The sequence below is a fragment of the Diceros bicornis genome, chromosome 8 (assembly GCF_020826845.1).
Source record: "Diceros bicornis minor isolate mBicDic1 chromosome 8, mDicBic1.mat.cur, whole genome shotgun sequence".
Lineage (NCBI taxonomy): Eukaryota > Metazoa > Chordata > Mammalia > Perissodactyla > Rhinocerotidae > Diceros > Diceros bicornis.
The window spans coordinates 64,468,649-64,490,464 of NC_080747.1; the positions used below are offsets into that span (position 1 = coordinate 64,468,649).

At 37.1% G+C, this 21,816-nt stretch overlaps 1 protein-coding gene across 1 annotated transcript; it reads right to left on the reverse strand.

Moving 5' to 3' along the window:
- Positions 1-6,795: 6,795 nt before the first annotated feature.
- On the reverse strand, positions 6,796-17,738 carry NAA11 (N-alpha-acetyltransferase 11, NatA catalytic subunit). Its single transcript, XM_058546446.1, has 2 exons — positions 16,930-17,738; positions 6,796-9,875 (listed from the first exon to the last, which is right to left on the reverse strand). Exon 1 carries the CDS (start codon positions 17,632-17,634, stop codon positions 16,942-16,944), a length of 693 nt encoding a protein of 230 aa, XP_058402429.1. The 5' UTR covers positions 17,635-17,738; the 3' UTR covers positions 6,796-9,875; positions 16,930-16,941.
- Positions 17,739-21,816: the final 4,078 nt, after the last annotated feature.

Below are 21,816 nucleotides of genomic sequence, written 5' to 3' on the forward strand. Positions count from 1 at the left end.
TGTAGCAGCATTATTTGAAAGGGAGAGAGAAAATATGTGCTTGTGAACAAATCATTTCAACTTTGTATATTACCTGTTTTCTATGGTTGATTCAACTCAAATATTCTTTGATTAGAATAATTTTGCATGAAGATTCAATTTTACTTATGATGTAAGAGGCTAGAACAATTTAGAGAGAAAATTCTATTTTATTGATATATTTCTAAAATATTCCATTCAATAGCACCTTACTTCTTTTGCAATGTGAAGGGCCTCTGTGTTCTATATTGGAAATATATGGGCCAAGTTTCTGTATGAATAATAAATCAATCCCTGCTATGTTCTAGTTGGACGACTTTGCCCCTATGTAATCTTATGGATATGAAAGTATATATGGGAAGCGCCAAGATAATTGTTTTATGAAGGGAAACTAGTGTTCTCTCATGGCCTATAGCCTTTAAAAAGGATAAAAAGAAGAAGAAAAAAACCTTATTAATGCATGCTTGCAAAACAATGGCAGTGATTTTCCTGGCTGAAGACTAAATTATTGTACATTATAGTGTGCATGTCTATGTTAAGTAGATTACTATAGATCACTCCAAGAGGAGGTGGAGGGAAGACTACACTAACATTAGCTTCTCTGGTATTTGCAGGCTGTAAATTTCTTTAAATGATAGATGTAAAGATGGAAGACAGATGGATAGAGGAAAAGACAGAATCAGATACGGGATGAGTTAGTACTGCAGCCTGTGCTTCAGTGCTGTCTTATTACCACAAGGCTAGCAAGCATCAAAGTCCCCCACATCCCCACTCCCTCCCCCTGAAATGTACCGATTTATATGAAAATTAAGATTACAAATTAAAGCCTGGCTATCCTGGAGTTTTCCAGTTCATCAGCCATCCAATAAAAACGATGTCAAGCCTGTATGCATAATTCCCAGAAGATTACTTTGTCCTTACAGCTAAGCCCTGTCCCTGATATGAAAGATCTCTATCCACTTTTATTGAAATAAAGAACTAACATCATAATCCCAATATTGAGGTATAATCTTCATTATCTCCTGACCCTCTTGAGGTTCCCCCAATCTATATTACTTCAGATTTGTTTATTTGTAATCCTTATGTATTTACCTTTATTGAGATAGGATTAAAAACTGGAAAAAAAGCTCTAAAAAATCCTTATGATCTCATGATTGAGTTTCAATTCACCAACAATCAACTAATGTGTTAGACTGAGTTTTTTTTTTTTGAAGTGATTCTTATAGTTGTATATTCTAAGCTTGAAAAGGCATTAATTGGTCCCCTGAGTGTCCCCATTTCATTAAATGAATTATTTCCAATCCAACCTGGTTTGTGAAATGATGGCAGCATCCTCTTTTCCTATTTATTAAAAAAGATGGGGGAGGGTTGTATGAACAGATAAACACAGATACAATCATCTAGAGTAACTTTTATCTCTTTTCTTAGGAAGTTTTGATTCATACCTGTAGTTAATTACTGGTAAACCACAATCCCCCAACCTCTTTTCCCCCCCAAGAGCCTTGATGGCCTCTGGCTATGCCTCAGGCTGTTAACTACCAAACTAGTCATTAATGCTGGTCAAGATGATTTCTTGGAGATTATTGCTCATTTATTTTTTTAACAGACAAAACCAGACTTTGTTCTGCACAAAGAATGAAATGGCACTTTAGCCATTTTTTTCCCTTTCAAAATCATAAAGAAACCCCTATGAAAAATACATTTTACTGTGGTATTTTTAGAACATTTCAAATATTATTTTAGTCTTATTTCCAAAGTGAAAACTGGGTTTGCAATGTCCTGTTTTTCATTGATAGTCATGCTTTCTTACTTTAAATGAATTTTTGCCATTATATTTGGAGAAACACATCTTGATTAAGAGATTTGATAAGTGTTCTTACTTGTACCTCTTATTTTTACCTTTTGTGCAAGGAAATGTTAGGATAATATTATTTGGCTTTTAGATTTGAAAACAGAGTAGAAATAGAAATACTTTACTATTGACATAAAACTGCACTGGGAGTGTTTTCTTCTTAAAACTGCACTGGGAGTGTTTTCTTCTTAAAATAACATTTATTGGGGCTGGCCCGGTGGTGCAAGTGGTTAAGTGCGCGCACTCCACTGCAGCGGCCTGGGGTTTGCCCATTCAGATCCCCAGCGTGCACCGATGCACTGCTTGGCAAGCCATGCTGTGGCGGTGTCCCATGTAAAGTAGAGGAAGATGGGCACGGATGTTAACCCAGGGCCCGTCTTCCCAGCAAAAAGGGGAGGATTGGCAGATGTTAGCTCAGGGCCGATCTTCCTCACAAAAAAATTAAAAAATAACATTTATTGTTTGATTGTAAAGGACTCTTGTTCTACCATTATTTGATACAAAGTGGGATTTGGAATAATTTTCATTTGCTCAATTATTCCTCATCTGTGAACACTTCTTTTCATTCATTCATGCTTTTACTTGAGCACCTGCTATTGTCTGGGCACACTTAGAGATAAATCAGAAGAGTATGGAGAAGAGAGTGGGCAGACAGAAACAGCTTATGATCGCTGAATAATCTTTTCGCATAAAATGATATTCAAACATAAAATCCTTATTGGAATTATTAGCCTTATTAAAATGTTTACTCATGAATTAGAAAGGAAGAAGCTGAAGCCAATATTTATTGTGCATCTAATATTTTCTGGATATTGGCCTGGGTAATTTACATGAATTTTCTTATTTAATCCTTACAACTTTACAGTCCTTATAGCAACCCTACAATTATTCCTATTTTATGGATGGAGAAAGTGACATGTTAAGACTGTTGAAGATACGGGAGAAAGAACTGGAGGAAAGATGCAGAAAGAAAGTTTTGGGGCTTCAAAGACAAACATTGCATACTTAGTACCCTATCCCTTCATTTGCTCATAGATAGCAAATGCATTTTTCCTTTCCTTTGAAAACTGTGACCCAAATGGCAGGACATGCCATGGAGTCTCAGTTTAGATCTTCCAAGAAACAAAATAAGAATGATCTTGATGAAGCAGGTTTATCCTATCAATCAGAGATTCATTTCAATTAAATATAAATATTCTTTAGAGGAGCAAGCCTGCCAATTATTAATAATTTGTTGTGAATTAAAAAACTTGCTTACTACCAGCTATGATGTAGGACTATCTATCTATCTATCTATCTATCTATCTATCTATCTATCTATCTATCTATCTATCTATCAATCATCCATCTATCATCTATGGGAAGTAGGAACAGAAGGGGAAAAGGAATCAAAAAAAAGTGATATAAGAATGTGGGGTATTTTGAAAGAATTCTAGTCTAGGAGAAGGGTATACAACTTAAGCCAGAAAAGAATGATGAGAATACTGGGTATGAGGGATGAAAGAAGAAATCACGGTGAAAAAGTGAAAATTCATTTATGCCCTTGGCTTAGCCCAACCCTATCTGACTTAAGACAGTGTGTATGTACCATGTCCTGGAAAAGGTTTATAATTTATAAAGCTTTGAATTCTCCGGGATAAGCTATGAATTACAGGGTGATTCTAAAAGCTTTACATTCTAAGATAAGCCACTATTATGCTTGTTCCTCATCAAAGACAGAAACTTCTGGTTTTTAGCAAAACTGACCCAAATGTTTTCCAATTAGAATTTTACTGGTGTACCAAAATTTAAGCTATAAATACAGCCTTTTTTCTTTATTCAGGGTGACCAATTATTCTGAAACTACTTCCTTTCATTGTACAAATAAAATTCTAATCAGTAATAAAAAACGATCTACAGTTTTTTTCTGGACAAGGATAAGAGAGGACCTAAAACAAATTTCATAAACAATCTTGGACTTTCTAACAGCTGACAGTTTCTTTCATTATTATACACTGTCACTCCTAAACTGATTTTCTAACTCTGAATTTAGATTTCTAGCATCAGCTGACAAATGACCATTTCAGGTTATTTCATGGTGCTATTAGCCTTTGAAGGGTTTAGTTTTGATAGAGTTGCCATCCGTATAAAGCAGGGCATATGCAATTGTTCAAATATTTCCAAAGCAGACAGGTGTGTCACAGTACAACTCCAGGTATAATCTAAAATGTGTGAGCTTAACCACTCTGCAATGCTAGCACCCATCAACGTGAGACAGTTGAGACAAAGATGATAATCAATTAGGCACACAAAAGGTATGACACTTTAGCCTTAGATGCTTACTGGATAAACTAATCTATCCCCCTCCCAGACCTCCCAATTATAAGGAAGAGAATAAAATGAAAGAACATGTATGAAGTGCTGGAAAATATCCCATAGATCGTAGCTTTTCATCCCGAGGAGTACCTTACAAGGGATACACAGGCATGAGTCACTTTAAGGGACTCAAATCTGTATGCTCAACTTCCATATGTACATCTTCCTAGACTGATCTGCCTAGAGCACTTCTGTAGTGTTGGTTCTTCTTTCTCACCCTTCCTTCACACTCACCTTTCTGGCATTTTACAAAAGAAAGGTGTATCTCACTTACCAGGAATCTTACTAAGTAAGGCAAAGGAACAATCAGAAATATTTGTTTCCTAGAAGCCTCCTTCTATTAGGAAGTCCATAATTTAAAAAAATTCTTTATAACATCTATTATTTAACAGTCAAACTTGAACTTCTGTAGCTGCTTTCAGTAATAAAAGTATGGACTATGGGATTTAACACTTTGCTTAGGGCTCTGGTGATGGAAAATTAGCCAGATGATTGCCCTAAAGTACTACCATAGTTTACTGAAGTTTTCCAGTATGTGAAAACTTTGGTCAATTTCTTTTTTTGCATGATTTACTCAAAATCATGCAAATGGGAGAACAAGTACAGTTTGATTTACATGAATAATCTTATTGCATATGAATACTTAGGTCATAAAGAGCAAGACAGAAACAAGTCCCTTTCCTTTTTAAATGAATAGCTGATTTGCTACATTTACAGGAATTCACTCCCTTCTTCATACCTCATCCCTTAAACCATCCACACACATGCACACATTCATCATTGCCAAAACAGTGATTTTTTTCTGGATGGCTAGAGAGGAAAAAAAACATCGTTGTTTTGCACCAGTTTGAATTTGGGGATAATCTCTGAAAGTAAAAATGTTAGCAATAACATTTGCACATCTTCTTACAAGCTGCAATGCGGTTTTTCTTACACTACATCAATACAATAACATTACAAAACATTACAGTAACCCTGAGGGCATGGAAGTTATTTTTATCTCGATTTTATAATAAGAAAATTGATGTGCCAGAGGATATTCGGGTAGTAATAAGCCCAACTAGAACTAAAATTTAAGCCTTTGGACTCCAAGGTCTGTGATTTCCCGTTCTCTTAAACCACGTGTTCTAAAAATTGCTCAACTTGTTAAGGACTACGTTCTCTAGGTAAGCTTTTATGATATGCAGTTGAGGTGATAATCCCTCTCTGAAAATGCAAAATCTATCTTAATTTTGGTTAGGAAAGCAATATATGTATGATTTATAATGAAAGGACTTTTTTTCAGAATGTCACAAAATTTAATTCCTATGTCCATATAAGGAAACATGGTGTTTAAATAACCCTTCAAGTGTGCCTCAAGGAAATGATCTGTGTCTTCTAACATTTCAAAGAAGCATTCATGTCTAGGAAAAAGTATAAAGAAGGACCTTGATAAGTTGCTTGGTCTCCTTCATTGGTTTTTGGCCGATTACTGTTAATAAAGTTCTAACTCAGAATGCCCAAACGATGATGGGATATGAGGAGCTAATGACACATGAGTAGAAGCACACGTGATTCCAGACTGGCCTGGTGTCTGGTTCTTGACTGGAAATTGCAATATTTGAGCTTTTGGTTCTGGAAACAAATTAAGACAATTTCAGTGTGATGTGTGAGTCTTCTCACTCTTCAAGCTTGTGCTATCTAACACTACTGCCAAATTGTAGCTACTGTAGCTATTCTTTGCTTGACTAGAACTTGGAGGAAAAAAATGGAAGGATAAAACTAGGTTAACGTGTCCTAGTGAAAGCAGTGATGCGGGCGGATTGGGGGGCAAGTAATGACCAAAAAAATGCTCTAAAAATAACATACTGATATAATCACATTTATGTAAAATATATGTACAATCATATACATGTATCAAATGATGACACTTACGTAAAATTCTATGTGTGTATATATTTTATTTTTTATTTCAGAGCAGTTTTAGGTCTACAGAAAAATGAACAGAAAGTACAGAGTTCTCTTATGTCACCTCAACCCTCCCCATATATTTATTTCATAATAAACAAAAATTTGTTATATCTTCTCTGAGTTTGTTGCTTCTTTGACAAATTAATGTAATCAGGAGAGTAACACCATGGAAAGCGCGCCCTTCAAATTAGCTTTATGAGGAATTCAACACCTTGTACTAGTCCGTGATTTTCAGATGGTAGTACGCAAGACAGTCACCTGGAGCCTCGTTAAAAATACAGGACTCTACTTTTGTAAATCTGAGCTGGAGTCAAAGAAACTGCATTTTTAACATAGCACCTGATTTTTGATGCAATAGGTCCAGGAACTATACTTTGAGAAACCCTGGGCTAGAAGCTCTTACCCTTGGATAGAAAATCTCTCATGAAAGTGTTTCCCACACCACCTCCACCCACATAAAGATCTGATGCTCTAATTAAAAAAAAAAAAAGGGGTGTTCATTTTCAAAGTCTATGTCAAATGTCAGCATGGAAAAAATTCTTAGTGTCTGAGGTAATATGTGGACCAGTGAGCAGAACAAATTGAGCGATAGTTAAAAGTGAAAATTTTAAAAATCCCATATACTATTCACTGGTTTCCAAGTCAAAGATGAGGAAATATTAACATATCAAAGCATTCTAATATAATAGAAGATGTAATGTCGATTATTATCAATACATTTCATATAATGTATATATAAATTTCTTTGTACACATTTTGATGAAATATATCTGGAATTTTTATTGAAATTATTTGGTCATCGACTTCATGTGACAAAAGTCCAAAGACAAACAGGATTTGTGTAAGTGTGTATTTAAGAATAGGATTTTGAATTATTGAGGGTCTAATCCAAACTGACCTAAAGGCTAGTCACAGGTATTCTCAACTGCAGTTCCAGGGTTGGAGATGAGCTTTAAGACTCTTACTAGTCAAAGTGTGATGCCTAGACCAACAACATTGTCTAGGAACTAGTTAGAAATGCAGACACTCAGGCCCCACCCCAGACCTACTGACACAAAATCTGCATTTTTAACATGATCCCCCAGATGACTCATGTGCACGTAAAAATTTGAGAAAACTTCCTTTCACCTATTTCAGAGTCCTGATCCTTTCCAAATTTTCCCAGCTTTGGACCGACTTCCAGCACTACTTCTCCCACACATCCATGCACCCCATTATTTTTATTTTAGATGATCATCTCTTGCCCCTTGTTCTTATCTGCAAAGGAAAAATCACACAGATTCTAACTAGGTAACTCACAGGCTTCATTCACAAGTTTCTCTTGTTTAGCCAAAGAAAACCTTGCATCTTGATGATTAATATTTCTGAAAAATTTGTTGGCAGACCAGAGCCCACCCAGTAGTTTCTTTAAAGCTAGAAGTAAAGGAGGGCATGAGCGTCATTCTCTATAGCTAGTACAAAGGCATTCACCATGAACTGTTCTACATCCTCGCTTCAAAGCCTTGCTTTGGCCTCTCTAGGAATGTACTTAAGTAAAAAGCAGTCAGTCCATTAAAAAAAAAACAATAATTTGTCCTATGTAAAAAGAACAATGCTATTACAAAAAGCAGTATCATAGGCTCCCACAATTTCAGTGTTCTAGAAAGCCACTGCTGCTGCTAAATCACCATTATTACCCTGGAACCACTTGGGAACATGCTAATTTATGCCCAAAGCAATATTAGTATTATTGCTTATTTTACTTTCATTATCTAAACAGGCACAGTCCCAACTAGGAGGTTGCTATAATTCTGCCTTCTCCTGGTATGAGCCTGGGAAAAAGGATATAACAACAACAAAGAAAAGCGGCCAATAGTTTTAGTAATTAACACTGCAAAAGTCAGGTATCATTTCTTATTTTCCAATTCCTCCAATTCCTATCATCAAGTTACTAGAGACAGTAATGTGTCTGGTGCTGGGGAGAAATCATTCAGGTAAGCTGAGGCTACTCCTTCTGTTTCTCCATCTGCTAAGCTGTTAACACGAAGACATATTGACAAGGGCTCAAGGAAAACATGGAATATTTCATCAGTAAGATTATGCTGCCCTAGAGACAGATGTTAGAAAGCTGTAATATTTAAAAATAAAGAGATAAACACATGCTTGAGGGGAAGGAATAAAATAGTTTTCGAGTTGGAAGAGAAAATTAAAAAGAAAAAAGGGAAAGATGGAAAGATAGATGAGAGGTTTGTACTGGCACAGGAAATGGAAATCCTTATTGTGTAGGAAAAAAACTTTTATATCAGCCTCAGGCAATCACTTCCTATTAGGTAGGCATTCTTAGAGTGCATTGGGGTAGATTTGTAAGAAGTGCTTAGCAGGGCTGATTATGATTACAGAGAACAGATTTATCTCTTGTCATCAGATGGTTAATGTCAGGGCTTTGCCTTAAAACCATATACACTAGTTTTCAGAAAAATTTAAACACAAGAAATGTTATATACTATGGTAATTCACATTCAGTGTATATAAAAACAACATTAAGTAATGATAACTCTAAATTTATCTGGTGACTTCTACTACAGAGGTCAAAGCACTTTGTCTTCACTTATTTTTACTGGAGAAAAATAGTAAATGGAATTATAATGCTGGGTTATATAAATATTTACAAACGATATTTGGCTGCCATGTATTAAGTCAACACAACATTTTAAAACAGTAGATTCTCCTTTTTTGCTATAGTTTTCACACTTTTATAAATAAAATGCAAAGAGTATCAGTAGGAAAGTGAAAGGAACTTCAGCTTTGAATTCAAATAGACTTGGATTCAGATCGTAGATATTTACTTCCCTTCTTTGAGCTTCAGTTTCCTCATCTATAAAACAGGGATAATAATACCCACCTCCTACGGTTGCTGAGAGGGATTAAATATATTATTAATAAAGTCCCTAGCATTGTGCCTGAGCATTATAAGTACTCAATAAATGGCAAGTTATATCATTACAAAAAGATAAAAAACAAATTTACACAAACAAGCAGATTAGATCTAATTTAACTATTACATCTAATTAGATCTAATTTAACTACCAGTTGTCCTTTTCTTAAAATCTCCAAGTTCTGATTGCATAGTAGAAGCCCTTACTCACCACTTTCTCCCACTGGGAAGGAAAAGAATAACTCCTCAAGAAAGGGGAGGATATGACAGAGGATGAGTTCCCAGGGGAAGGAAGAGGCAACAAAATACTTCTACCAGAAAAGAGGAAGAAGGAAGAGGCAGGGGGCATGAGGTCTGACTTGATGGTCCTGACTACCCCCTACGGATGAAAACTCAGATAAATAATGGCAAAAACTGAAAGCAGAGGAGCTTCAGGAGTTTGTCCTGCTTCCTGTTTGGCATTCTAGGAAGAGACAACCCTTTCAAGACAATCACATTCAACTTAGGACTACTACAAACAGAATAAAATGGCGACATGGTGTAAGTAGGCCAAAGAAGGTTCTGTGATGGCAGGCCTGAAACTTCCCTGGCTCCTTTGCAGCAGGCTCTCGTGTCCAGGTATTTCTTCATGATCCCAGGAGGGTATGTGGAAGGTTGTTGTTGAGAGTTGAGAGTGAGAAGCCATCGGGGTCACCGTGAAATGACCCCAGAGCTGATGCTGCAGAGTAGACTGGCTAAGCCAGGGCTCAGGGGGCAGATGCGCCTGAGACCCGAGGACCTGCAAGGCTGTTGAGAAATGAGAAGAGAGCAAGTGAGCAAGGGAGGGCTATAGGCTCTGACGACTCTCAAAGAATAAAATACTGGTTTAACCAAAAACAGACTTTAGCAGCAGATCAACAAGGTACTACTAGTAGCCAGTTTAGACTAGCTATATCTCCATGGATGCCAGTGAGAATTCAGATGGCAGCACAAAGATTCACAATGGATCTGGGGCTCTCTCTCCTCCCTGCCTTGAAGACACATCAACTTTTCCTGACACCTAAAAGCCATTTCTGCCAGAAAAAAGGGGAGGAGGGGGAACACTGAAAGACTGAGATCTACCCTAAAAATCCTATTTTAAACCTAAAGAAACCAAGATACTTTTGCTTGCCATTTTCAAATTCTATCCCATCCTACTCTACTCAAAAAGAAATTTATTTCAATTCTAAAGAAATGAAAGGCCTTTTTAGCTTTTGATAAACTAGATGCAATGTGTCCAATTCTATAAGTCATATTTTTTTTCTGTGAGGCCTGGAAATGAAACCAAAAGGCTCATTATGTCTCTATTCCTAACTTAAAAGTGTCCTAATTACATGAGGTAATAGGAAGTAGTATGTTATACAAATTTTCTCTCCTTTCCTTTTTAAAATTTTGCATAAGTAATTTGGGAGATTCCTTCCTTCATTCACTCAGTCAATGAATATTTACTGACTACCTACCATGAATGAATAATGTGCCGGGAGTTAAGGAAACAAAGATAAATGAGACATGGACCCTATCCTTAATAAGGGAGAAAAGTTTGTGTGATATGGGAATGGAATATATAAGTTAAAGAAAAGCTAGTGGAGTACTGCTGCCCATTACTGAATAATTGCAAATAAAACAAAACCAAACAACAACAGAACCCTACAACTGTAAAGACGCATTATCTTGTCCCATCTATCAAATGCACACAGCCGTAATCAGATAAAGGTTGACTGTGATGCATGGACCAGTTAGTTAAAAAGCATTTTTGTACAAAATCGTATTTACAGAAAAATCAGTTTCCAGAATAACAACAGTAAATCAAGTTGTAGGACAGTCAGAGGCATTTAATACAAAATCTTATTTTTTTTAAAAAAGTATATTTGCAGTAATGGAAGAGTAATAAGATGTGGGAGAATAGGTAAAGACTATCATCATTATCTTTTTCAATTTGTTTCAAATACTGTTAAGACAGGCATGCAGAAGAAGTTATATAAAGACCAAATATCATATATAGCTGTTTTAGTTTTCTCAGTAAATACTGTTTGATAATTTTAAGACATTAAATTTAAAAAGTCAAATAACATTGTAATAATTGCCCTAGTATAGTTTGCTGCTTAAGGGTATAGAAATTTTTCATAAAGGTTGCTTTTAAAATATGAATATTATAGCCCTGAATTTATTAGCTTATTAAGTTCAAATTTTTACATTACTAGAATTTCTTGAAGGTGGGCAATGGAAGCCTGAGAAATATGTTAATTGTTAAGATGACTTTATGAACACAAAAAGACTTTGACGGCTTTACTTTTTAAAAAAATCCTATGATGTTCTGAGTATATTCATCTATAGAAATAGCATTGCAGAATGTTTTCAGAAAGGCTTTTCTCTGGCTCTTTGAACCATTGCCATTCACAGAATTTTTAATACCTTCTCTTCCTCACCTCTTCCATCACAAAGTCATTAGATTTTATAAACTGGAGCATAGAGGGAGTACACAATTTAGGAAAAACCTCTGCTTTTATCAGTTACCTCTGACAAAGTTGGTATTTCAGTCATTCTAAATGTACATCATACACTGATTGAAAAGTGACATTGTTAGAGATTACAAATAATTCAGCAAATGGTATCTATCTGATTAGTATTTCAGAACAATATTTTATCTCTTCCCAACCCCCTCTTTATCTTCATAGAGTGCAGTTACATTTGAAATCTATGGTTTCTGGCATATCTGGGGTAAGGTTATACTAGGAATTTACCAGACCTGTCAGTCTCTAACTTTCTTCTATATTTCATTATATCATTCCAATTATAATTAGTTGTCTGGTAAAATTAAGAACAGTCTATTTCAGTGAATGCTCATGTGAAGATTTAACAACTTTTTGTTAGGATGACAGCTTAGCGACAGAAAGAATAAACCAGAAAGAGAGAATCACTGAAGTAACCTTGGTTAACTCAATATTGCCAGCTCAATGGAAAAGTCTAAGATTTTGCATTTTTTTTCTTTTTTGTTATTAATCATCAAGCACATATTTCTTGTCAGGAGATAAGCATCAGTTTGATGGCATTCCTGCCTCAACTAGCATGTTTTGAACTGACCTGTCTTCATTGCTATGGCTCCCTAGAAACTTTGCCGTTGATGAGTGTTGCTTCAGCTGAATGCTTTGACATTCAGCTTGTCAGTGAAAGCTATTTTAATCATTAAGATGCATCTCCCTTCCAAGATTGCAAACTGTTGCTGCTCATACACAACATTCTATCATTTGATTACTGTGGAGAAAAAAAGAGCCTGAATGGTTACGATTACTACAGATTATATGGAGAGCTAAAATTTACAGAATATTTAACTGTGTGTGCGGTATTGTGCTAAGCAATTTGCAGAGACTGTCTCATTTAATGCTCACCCTGGTGGAGTCTCACCACCTGAGTTTGCATCCCTGTTCTCCACTTACTATCCATATGACATGCAGCTCTCATCTGTAAAATGGAGCCATAGTACCTACTTCAGAGGGATATCATGAGGATTAAATGAGACAATTCGTACACAGTCCTTAGAACAGTACCTGTAACATAGTGAGTTCTCACAGTGTTAGTGGTCATTTTTATTACCATTTTGTAGATGAAGACACCCAATCTCCCTCACCAAGTGCCCTACTCATTATCACTTCTAACTTGAACTGTCTCTGTTGCCCAGACCCAAAAGAAGAGATAAGGGAAAATGAAAAGGTATTTCTTTCAGGACTTTATTCCGTAGGTATCTGAATTCTAGCTCCACAGGAGGGAGCGCCACAATTGTGGCAAGATAATACTTTTGTAGTATTAACCTTTTTAATTTTTTTTCCCGTTCTCTCTTTCTTCACAGTAGCCTTTTCCCATTCAGGCAGCTAGGCTCATATTCTAGTGAATCCCTGATGAATGGGATGGAAGTGAGGAATGGTAACTGAAACTTTAGACAGTTTGGGGGATTTCAGAGTAGAGGGGTCATTTCTCCCAGGTTTTAAAGGCAGCAAGGTGGCAGAATCCCAGTTTCCCATGCCCAGGTTTGTGCAAGAACAGAAGACATATGTGCCATGTGACTAAGCAGACAGCCCTAAAGAGCCTCTCCTGTGCCATGTTATGGAGATGGAGCAGCAGAATGATCCCAAACTCCTAGCTGGGCAGAACTTCTTATAGTCCAGAGCACTACTAGAATGCTGCCCATTGTTGCAGAAACTATGCTGTGTGGTTACCAGAACTCATTCCTTTTCCTCCTGGGCGCACAACTAAACTACCTTTCCTAGTCTCCCCTGCAGTTAGGTGGTAAAATGGGACTGACTTAAAACACATATGAACCTCTATGTGCATTCTCCTCCCTTATCTGCAAGCTGAATGTCTATGAGCCAGCGGAGTAAACACGATTCTAGAAAATGGCAGAGTCATTGAATCAGTGGTTCTTAACCTGGCATCCATTAGTAGAATTTAGGAGAACCATGACCTTGGATTTGGAACAAAAAAAATTCTGTATTTTCACTAACCTCTAACTGAACTTTAGCATTTCCTTCGATTATGAATGTAGGCACCAATGCACAGCAGAATTAGCAATACTTGTGACTTTGTCACCAATAAAAGTCACGTATTTTCATATTATATTACAGCTGTTGAAAGTATCTCAAAATATCATTTACACTCAAATTTTCTTTGAAGTAACAGTAATTATTAGACCCACTGCTAGATTTTTTATTTCAAATACTAATAAAAAGGTACATATATAACATAAACGTATTTAAAAATAGTTTGATAACTATATTGCACTAAAATTGGTTTCCTTTGTAATCCTATATGATTTTTATGCCTTTTAAAAACAATTTTCTGAGAAGGGGTCCTTAGGTTTCACCAGATTGCCAAAGGCGCCTGTGGAACAAAACAAATTAAGAACATCTGTTCTAGATGGGTTCCTTGGACTTGATGGAGCAGGGCTCCTCTTCTCCTCTCCCCATCACAACCCACCACGCTGCTGACCCACACTGAACTGTGATGTGAGAAATAAGCTCTTATTGTGTTAAGTTATTGAGAATTGGAGGTTATTTATTTATTTATTTTTAGTGAGGAAGATTCACTCTGTGCTAACATCTGTTGCCAATCTTCCTCTTTTTTTTTTTTTTTGCTTGAGGAAGATAGCCCTGTGCTAACATCCATTCCAGTCTTCCTCTATTTTGTATGTGGGTCGCCACCACAGCATGGCTTGACAAGTGGTGTAGGTCTGCACCTGGGATCCAAACCCACAAACCCAGGCCGATAAAGCAGAGCACGCTGGACTCAACCACGATGCCACAGGGCTGGCCCCAGGAGGTTATTTTTTAAAACAGTTAGCCTACACAGACTAACACCCTTGCTACCAAAATGGCCCAAACAGGGCAGAGAGCACCTGAGACCTGAAAAGGTCTCTGGTTGGAAAGGACCCAGAAGTGAATAATGGGGACAAAAGATTAGATGGAGCCAATGAAGATGTCTCAGCAGATATCAACTGAGACATCTGTCTGAGATTTATAACCACCACACAATAATTTTCTTATTTCTTATTTTCTTTTCCCCTACTAGAGCGGCAGTTATTTTTATTTCTCATAGTAGATATTAAGTGCATTAGAATTCATCAAATTTCATAATTTATATATTTATTGTTTTAAAGCAATCTCCAATTAGCTCTGTTCTTCTTAAAATCCTTCTCAGCTAGCGTATAACAACTGAAGGAAGCCAATAACCACAAAGATGAGATCAATATTACATAAGTCCTTCTATAAAGGAATTTGAAAGTTGGTAGTTTTTTTTTAAGGCTTATTGATTTAAATAAAATAGTCTTGATAGAGCCCTCCAGGGTTTTCAAAGCAGATGTAAATTTGACAATACTTCTCTCATGGCATTAAGTTTTGCCTAATTTTACCTTCTCTTTTACACTGTTCTGCTGCCTTTATCTTAACCTTAGACCAAATGAATCAATCACTGTGAAACCTTCAGGTTATTAAAAGCCAGATGCAAAGAATCCTCTGAGAATAGACTCTTTCTAAAATCAATGAATTTACTACGTCAAAATTTTTATACTCTATGTAAAATCGATGAATTTACTATGTCTAAATTTTTATACTCTATGCAACTATAAGTGAGTGAAAATAAAATGGGGTTACTGTGCTATAGTTTGGGTTTCAGCATTAAAATGTATAAAAAATACAATTCATGTATTCCTAAACGCTACGTAATGTAAACATCAGCCTGTCCTGATCACTGTTGTATACCAAGCTCCAAGCCTCATACCTGTCAAATAAAAATTTTTATGAATGAGTAAATTAATCAAACAGCATTTATTTTAATTATATGCAGTGTATGTCACTCATGCCTGGAGTTTGTCATGAGAAAGTTGTTACCTTTTTCACATGTAAGGGTAAGCTGACTAGGTTTAGAAGTCAAAGCTTCTAAATTGACAGCAGCTCTTTTACCCTTGAATTTCTTAAGGTGTTCCAAAGTTCCTTGATGGAAATTAATTTCCATAATAGTCTTTAAACTACTTTTTAGTGGCTGCTTAGTATTAGTGTGTATTAGGAAGTATAATAATTGTTTTTGTTCTTTGACTATTCATGTTAATTTTCACACATTCAAAAGACTAAAGAATAGCATAATGAACCCCACAAGTACCCATTACTGAACTTCAACAATAATCGTATGTTGCCATTTTTATTTTATCTATTTCCCCCTCCTCAACCTTTTTATTTTTCTCATTTTCTTGCTGCAGTATTTTAAAGTAAATCCTAGGCCTCATATTATTGCACCTCTAATTTTTTCAGTATGTATCTCTAATGGATAAGGACTTTTTTTTAACATAATACTACAGCACCATTTAGTTCACTTAACAAAATTATCAACAATTCCTGAACAGCATACAGGCCGTGTTCAAATTTTGCCTGGTTGTCTCAAAATGTCTTATATTTGGCTTGTTTAAATTAGGATCCAAACAATATCCAGAATAATTGCATTTGGTAAATATCTCTCTCAAGGCTGTTAAAATTGCTCCTCCCTTTTTTTAAAATGACATTTATTTGTTAAGGAAACCAGGTCATCTGTTCTGTAGAAACTTTCTCATTCTGGATTTGGCTGATTGCATCATGGTATAGTTCAAAATTTCCCTCTATTTTTTATAACCATGTTAGATAGATCTAGAGCCTTGTTTGGATTCAAGACGAATTATATACACACACATGCACACACATATATATAAATTATATGTATAAAATTTTCTTTTGGCAAAAATATTTCACAGGTGTTACTGTGCACTTTCTATTGCATTAGGAGGCACATAATATTTTTCTCCCTTTTAGTGATGTTACACTTGACCAGTGACTTCAAGTGTTGTCAGTCTGATCCATCATTACAGTGCTCCAACTTCCACCTAATAGTATTAGCCATTGATGACAGTTAGCTAGATCTATTATTTCATCAAAAGTTGCAAAATGATGATTTGATAATTCTATCCTTGTTTCTGCATTTATTAGCTGTAATTCTATAATGAAGAAATTTCTTTCAACTATGTGGATACCCTAAAATATAATTCATACCAAAAAGGCAGGATAAATGCTCGTTTCTTTTACTGAATTTAATCTACTTTCAGTATATAAATTGGAGTCCTATTAACTCCCAATAGTGAGCAATGAGTTCCCCCCAATCCATTCCACACTCCTCCCCCAGGTCACCAGGCAGTTTTCGCTGTGCACCCCAGCAGGGCCACAATGGGATAGGACAGGATGGGATTGGGCAGGCCAAGGTATGGTGCAGGGATTTAGGGTAGGAAGAGGCTGGGTCAGGGAAGAGACAATACCTTAAGCAGGCTCTAGGAGGTGGAATCAGAGTCTTCTGAGCTGTCCTGGACATCGGTGCTCTCCGGGGACTCGCTGGGTTCCTTGTTGTCACTCCCACTATCGTCAGCGGCCTGGATCTTCTCCTTCTGACAGGCCTCTTCGGAACCAGGACGTGTGCTGCCCGGGGTCTCCTGGTTCTCCCTAGAGCCCAGCACCACATACCCGCCCTTCTTCAGCTCCAGCTGCCTTCTGAGCTCCTCTGCCATCTGCACGAGGTCCCGCTTCATAGCATAAGCATCTTCCCCATCTGCATAGTATTTGGGTTCCACCTCACTGACCTGAAAGTTGAGGGTGTTAGAATAGAGGTGCAAGGCTGCCCGGTTACTCTTCCTGACGTGCAGGGACACGTACTTGGCGCTAAAGTTCTCTATCATGGCCCGGGAGGCCTGGTCCATCAGCTTCTGGGCCAGGCCGAGGCGCCGGTGAGAACGCTTCACGGCCAGTGAGGTGATATGTCCGTGGGGGACGTCGTCTGGGTCCTCCTCCATTTTGGCCAGGACGTAGCCCACGATCTTCCCGTCCTCGTCCTCAGCGATATAAGAGAGCTGGGGCCAGGAAAGGCCGTGGTAGAAATAGTATTTCATCTGGTAGTTCTCGGGAAGGCAAAGGAGGTTGCAGTGCTGCATGTTCATCAGGTCGTCCGGCCGAGCATTGCGGATGTTCATAATGGCGGCGGGCAGCGAGCCGGCTGGGACGGCGGTGACCGGGAAACAGGCTACTGCCAAGCACAAGGGACACTGCCTCGAGGGCTCGAGTCCACAGCGCCCGAAGCCGCCGGGCTGGACGGCGGGAAGGCGGGAGGAGCGGGAGGCGGAAGGGGCGGTGCTTGGATGCGGCTTCCGGAAGCGCGCCACCTAGGCCCAACCAATGGAGTTTTCACGGCATTGTGCGTGCGCGCGCAGGGCTTAGAAAGTGGGGGAGTGGCGTTTGTTATGATCTCTTTGGTTTTAGATGTTTCATCCTTTGCTGTCATTATTCGTCTATTTGTTTCAATTTAACTTTTTAATTTAGATACATGTGGATAAATTTTCACGAACTGAATAAACCCATGTAACCAGACTGTAGATTAAGAACCAGAATATTACACGCACACTAGAAGCCTGCCCTCGTGTCCTTTTCCGGTGCCCCCTGCCCCCATATCCCGAGAGTAACTATCACCTAAACTTGCAACAATCTTTATATAAATGGAATCATAGTGCATACACTCTTTTTATGTTCTTTTTTTTCCTCTCAATATTTGTTTCATCTATCTTGTTGTGTGTAGTTGAGACATCTTCATACTCTTTTCTGTTTGATATTTCATTGACTAAATATATCACAATTTATTCTTCCGTTCCCTCCATGGCCATTTGTATTATTTTCAGTTTGGGAATAGTATGGCTAGTATAGCTAAATGTTTTAGAACATGTCTTTTGTTGACACCTGCATATTTACCCAGGATTAGAATTACTGGGTCAGAAGATATTATGATGTTAAACTTTTATAAATACTGCCTAGCAGTTTTCCAAAGTGGTTGCTCTACATTCTCATCAACATTTTGTTATTTCCCCCTCTTTTTCATTTTAGCTATTCTTGTGTGTGGTTGGTGGTATTACACTGTGGTTTTATTTTGTATTTCCCTGATGACTAATGAAGTTGAGCACCATTTTTACATGCTTATTAGCCATTCAATGTTCTTTATTGTGAAGTGGTTGTTCATATCTTTTATTCATTTTTCTATTGGGTTGTGTGTCTTTTTCTCTTTAATGTTGAAGAGTTTTTTAGAAAAATATATTCTGGATATGAATCCTTTGTCAGAAATATTTATACTGAATAGCATCATACTCTATCGGTTGATTTTTCACTCTATTAATGGTGATTTTTTGACACCAAGTAGGAATTTTAATATAGTCCAAATTGTCCAGTTTTTAAATTTCATGGTTAGTGCTTTTTGTGTCCTGTTTAAGAACTCTTTGCCTACTCCAGTGTCACAGAGACGTTCTTCTATGTTTTTTTCCTGAAAACTTTATTGTTTTACATTTTATGTTTAGATATGCAATCCACTGGAATTTATTTTTATGTGTGTTGTGAGATAGAGGTTCAGCTATTTTTTGACTATATGAATATTCTATTCATCTAGCACCATTTATTGAAAACAATCATCCTTTCTCCACTGTATTGCATTGTTGCCTTTGTCATAAATCCTATATTGCATTTCTAGATACATTTTAAAAATTTTATGCCATCTTGATAAAGCAAAATTTGGAGTATTTCTTTAATAGTGGAGAAAAGTCACATTTTATTAACGGCACTTGCACATGAGCTGACTATAACCCCTAGAATTACCTATATATCCTGGAAAATCTTCTTTTCCAATTTCCTAGCATATCCTTACCTGGAGACTCAAACACCAAAATTTACTCTATTGTAATCAGGTAGTCTCTTTTATTATGTCATTAGCCAGGTCATGATTATACTCTAACTCATCTAGAATATGTGTGCAGCATTGTTTCCAATGAAGATACACACTCCTTTGCTAGCTAAAATAGTCTAGAGCCATGTGATTTGTGAAACATGGCTTGAATAGCCACTATTTTTTGTTGTAATTTAACAATTAGCTGTGTTTTTATTAATATGTTTTAAGATTTTAGCTCCTTGATGTTTTGATCGACTCTATACATTGGAAAAGTTCTTTTCTAGTGTTATTCCCATTCAGAAATTTCTCTTTTATGTTATACCTCACTCTGTGGACAGGGATATGTGCTTTGAGATGATATAGCTCTAAAAGATAATCCAGAAGATTATGGTTGATTCTTCTTAAAAAAAGCACGCACTACCAGAATTTGAGTTCACAGAATTTGAGTCACAGAATGTGAGAAGAAAATATTGTATTCTTCTTTAGGAACATTGTGTCTTTACTGGACTTCCTAAAATATAGGCTTGACGAATGGGGCAGGTGTGACAAAATAGACCAACTTGGAAGAATTCAAACTCACATGTCAATTATTTATCTACCATTTGTGCTGTCGCCTCTTTTGTTTATCTTTCTCATTCCCTAGGCCAGGAAAGCAAGATGAAGAAGATCCTTGGGCCCATACAGATTTGGGAAGAAGAGGCACTCAATTAGTAAGTTTCATTTGTTTGATTCTGTTTAATCCTGAATCTGAGGCCTAATCTTAGAATAAAGCAGCAACAAAGAGAGTTTTCAGAGGCAACTAGTTGGACCCAGAAAGGGAAAATGGTCGTTACTTTGGCTGCAGTGTGAGCCAAAGCATTTCCATGCCTAAGCCTTTTGGAGAGCAACGCAGTTTATAATAGCTATATTATAAGGGAATTGTATGATATATAACATCATCAATGGATGGGCAAATAAACATTTTTTATACGTACTGAGGTGATAAACTCTCATTATTTCCTTCATTGTCCATAATCATAAACACCACCAAAGATTATAAATTCAGTCATGTGGGTAACTAAGAAGCAAAGAAGAATTTTCTACTTTCTCATGTTACTGCATATCCAAAATCCACTTTTTTCTGGCCACCGGCAGTGCATGCACCCATAAAATATGAGACCAATAATTTTGAGAAAAAAAAATTTTGAGGTTAACTTTGGGTTTAAACAGTGGGCAGTGGCTGTAAGACAGTCATGAAACTCCCCTTGCACTGAAATAGGAGCAAAGAGGCTGGGTTTAATAATGAGACTAGCCTTCTCTGTTTGCAGAGAAGAATAAAATTGCATATTTTGTTAGGCTAACATTAGAATGTTTTTGTGACTTTAAGAGTGCTGTAACTGTGTGAGGAATAGCTATAGTCAGAGAGGTGCTTAAGACCAAAGTGGGGGAAGCCTCCAACAGAATAGCAGCTAAAGGCAAGGACTGGCTCAGGGCAGAGCTGACTCATTTTAAGCAACGGGCCATTCTTTGTCTTTATGAATCTGTGTTCACACAGACACAGCCACAGCATGGCCTGACAAGCAATGCCTCAGTGTGCGCCCCGGATCCAAACCCAGGCCACCAGCAGTGGAGTGCGAGCACTCAACCCCTACACCACGGGGCCGGCCCCCAATTGACTATGTTTTTAATGTAAATTTAAATTTTATATTCTTTTCCCAGTCTGACATACGGAACCTAAATACTCCAGCCACTAAGGAATGATAAGGCAAAATATTCAGAGACAGTCATGGATTCACTGTTCTCGGATATGAGAAAGGAAGACCTCTTTAAAGTTATAAAACTCCTGCTGGCAAAGGTACCAGAAACCTGTTCCATCAGCTCCATATTATTTTCACATAAGCGTCCCAGTTGTCCCTAAGTGCCATTAGGAAGTCAAGCACTACAAGGGCTTTGGAGATTGTCGGAAGTCACTTGTAATTGGAATTGTGTCAGCAAGCTCATCAACATTAGTGCATAGAAATAGATGTGGGAGTGAACAGTAACAGTAGAGGGGGAATGATGACTAGAGACTAGCTGATACATCTACAGAGAAGAGGTGGCCTTAAGGAGTCATGCTGGCCATCGGGAGAAGAAACTTAACTTCCATTCTTGGTTCAAGCATTTATTTAGCTGTGATCTTAGGCAGGCCACTTAACGTTTCTGGGCTTTCTCTTTTCTTCTTTAGAGGGTAGAAATCTATATATCAACCCTGCTACTTTGTTTTGAAAATGAAGTGGGATAATGTAGATGAGAGCTTCATGGAATGGCTTATTATTATTATCAAGTGTATTTTTTTATGGAAGAAGTTATCTTGAAGCCCTGAAGGTGCTGGCTGATAGATATACTTTTTTATTATATAAATAATTAGATTAAGAAAAGTAGTACTGGAATAACAAAAAAAGCAAGTGAACAATAGTCTCTAGCTTTTGAAAGG

Bases quoted from the DNA above. Each gene is read 5' to 3' on its own strand.
- NAA11 (XM_058546446.1), bottom strand. From the start codon at position 17,634: ATGAACATCCGCAATGCTCGGCCGGACGACCTGATGAACATGCAGCAC.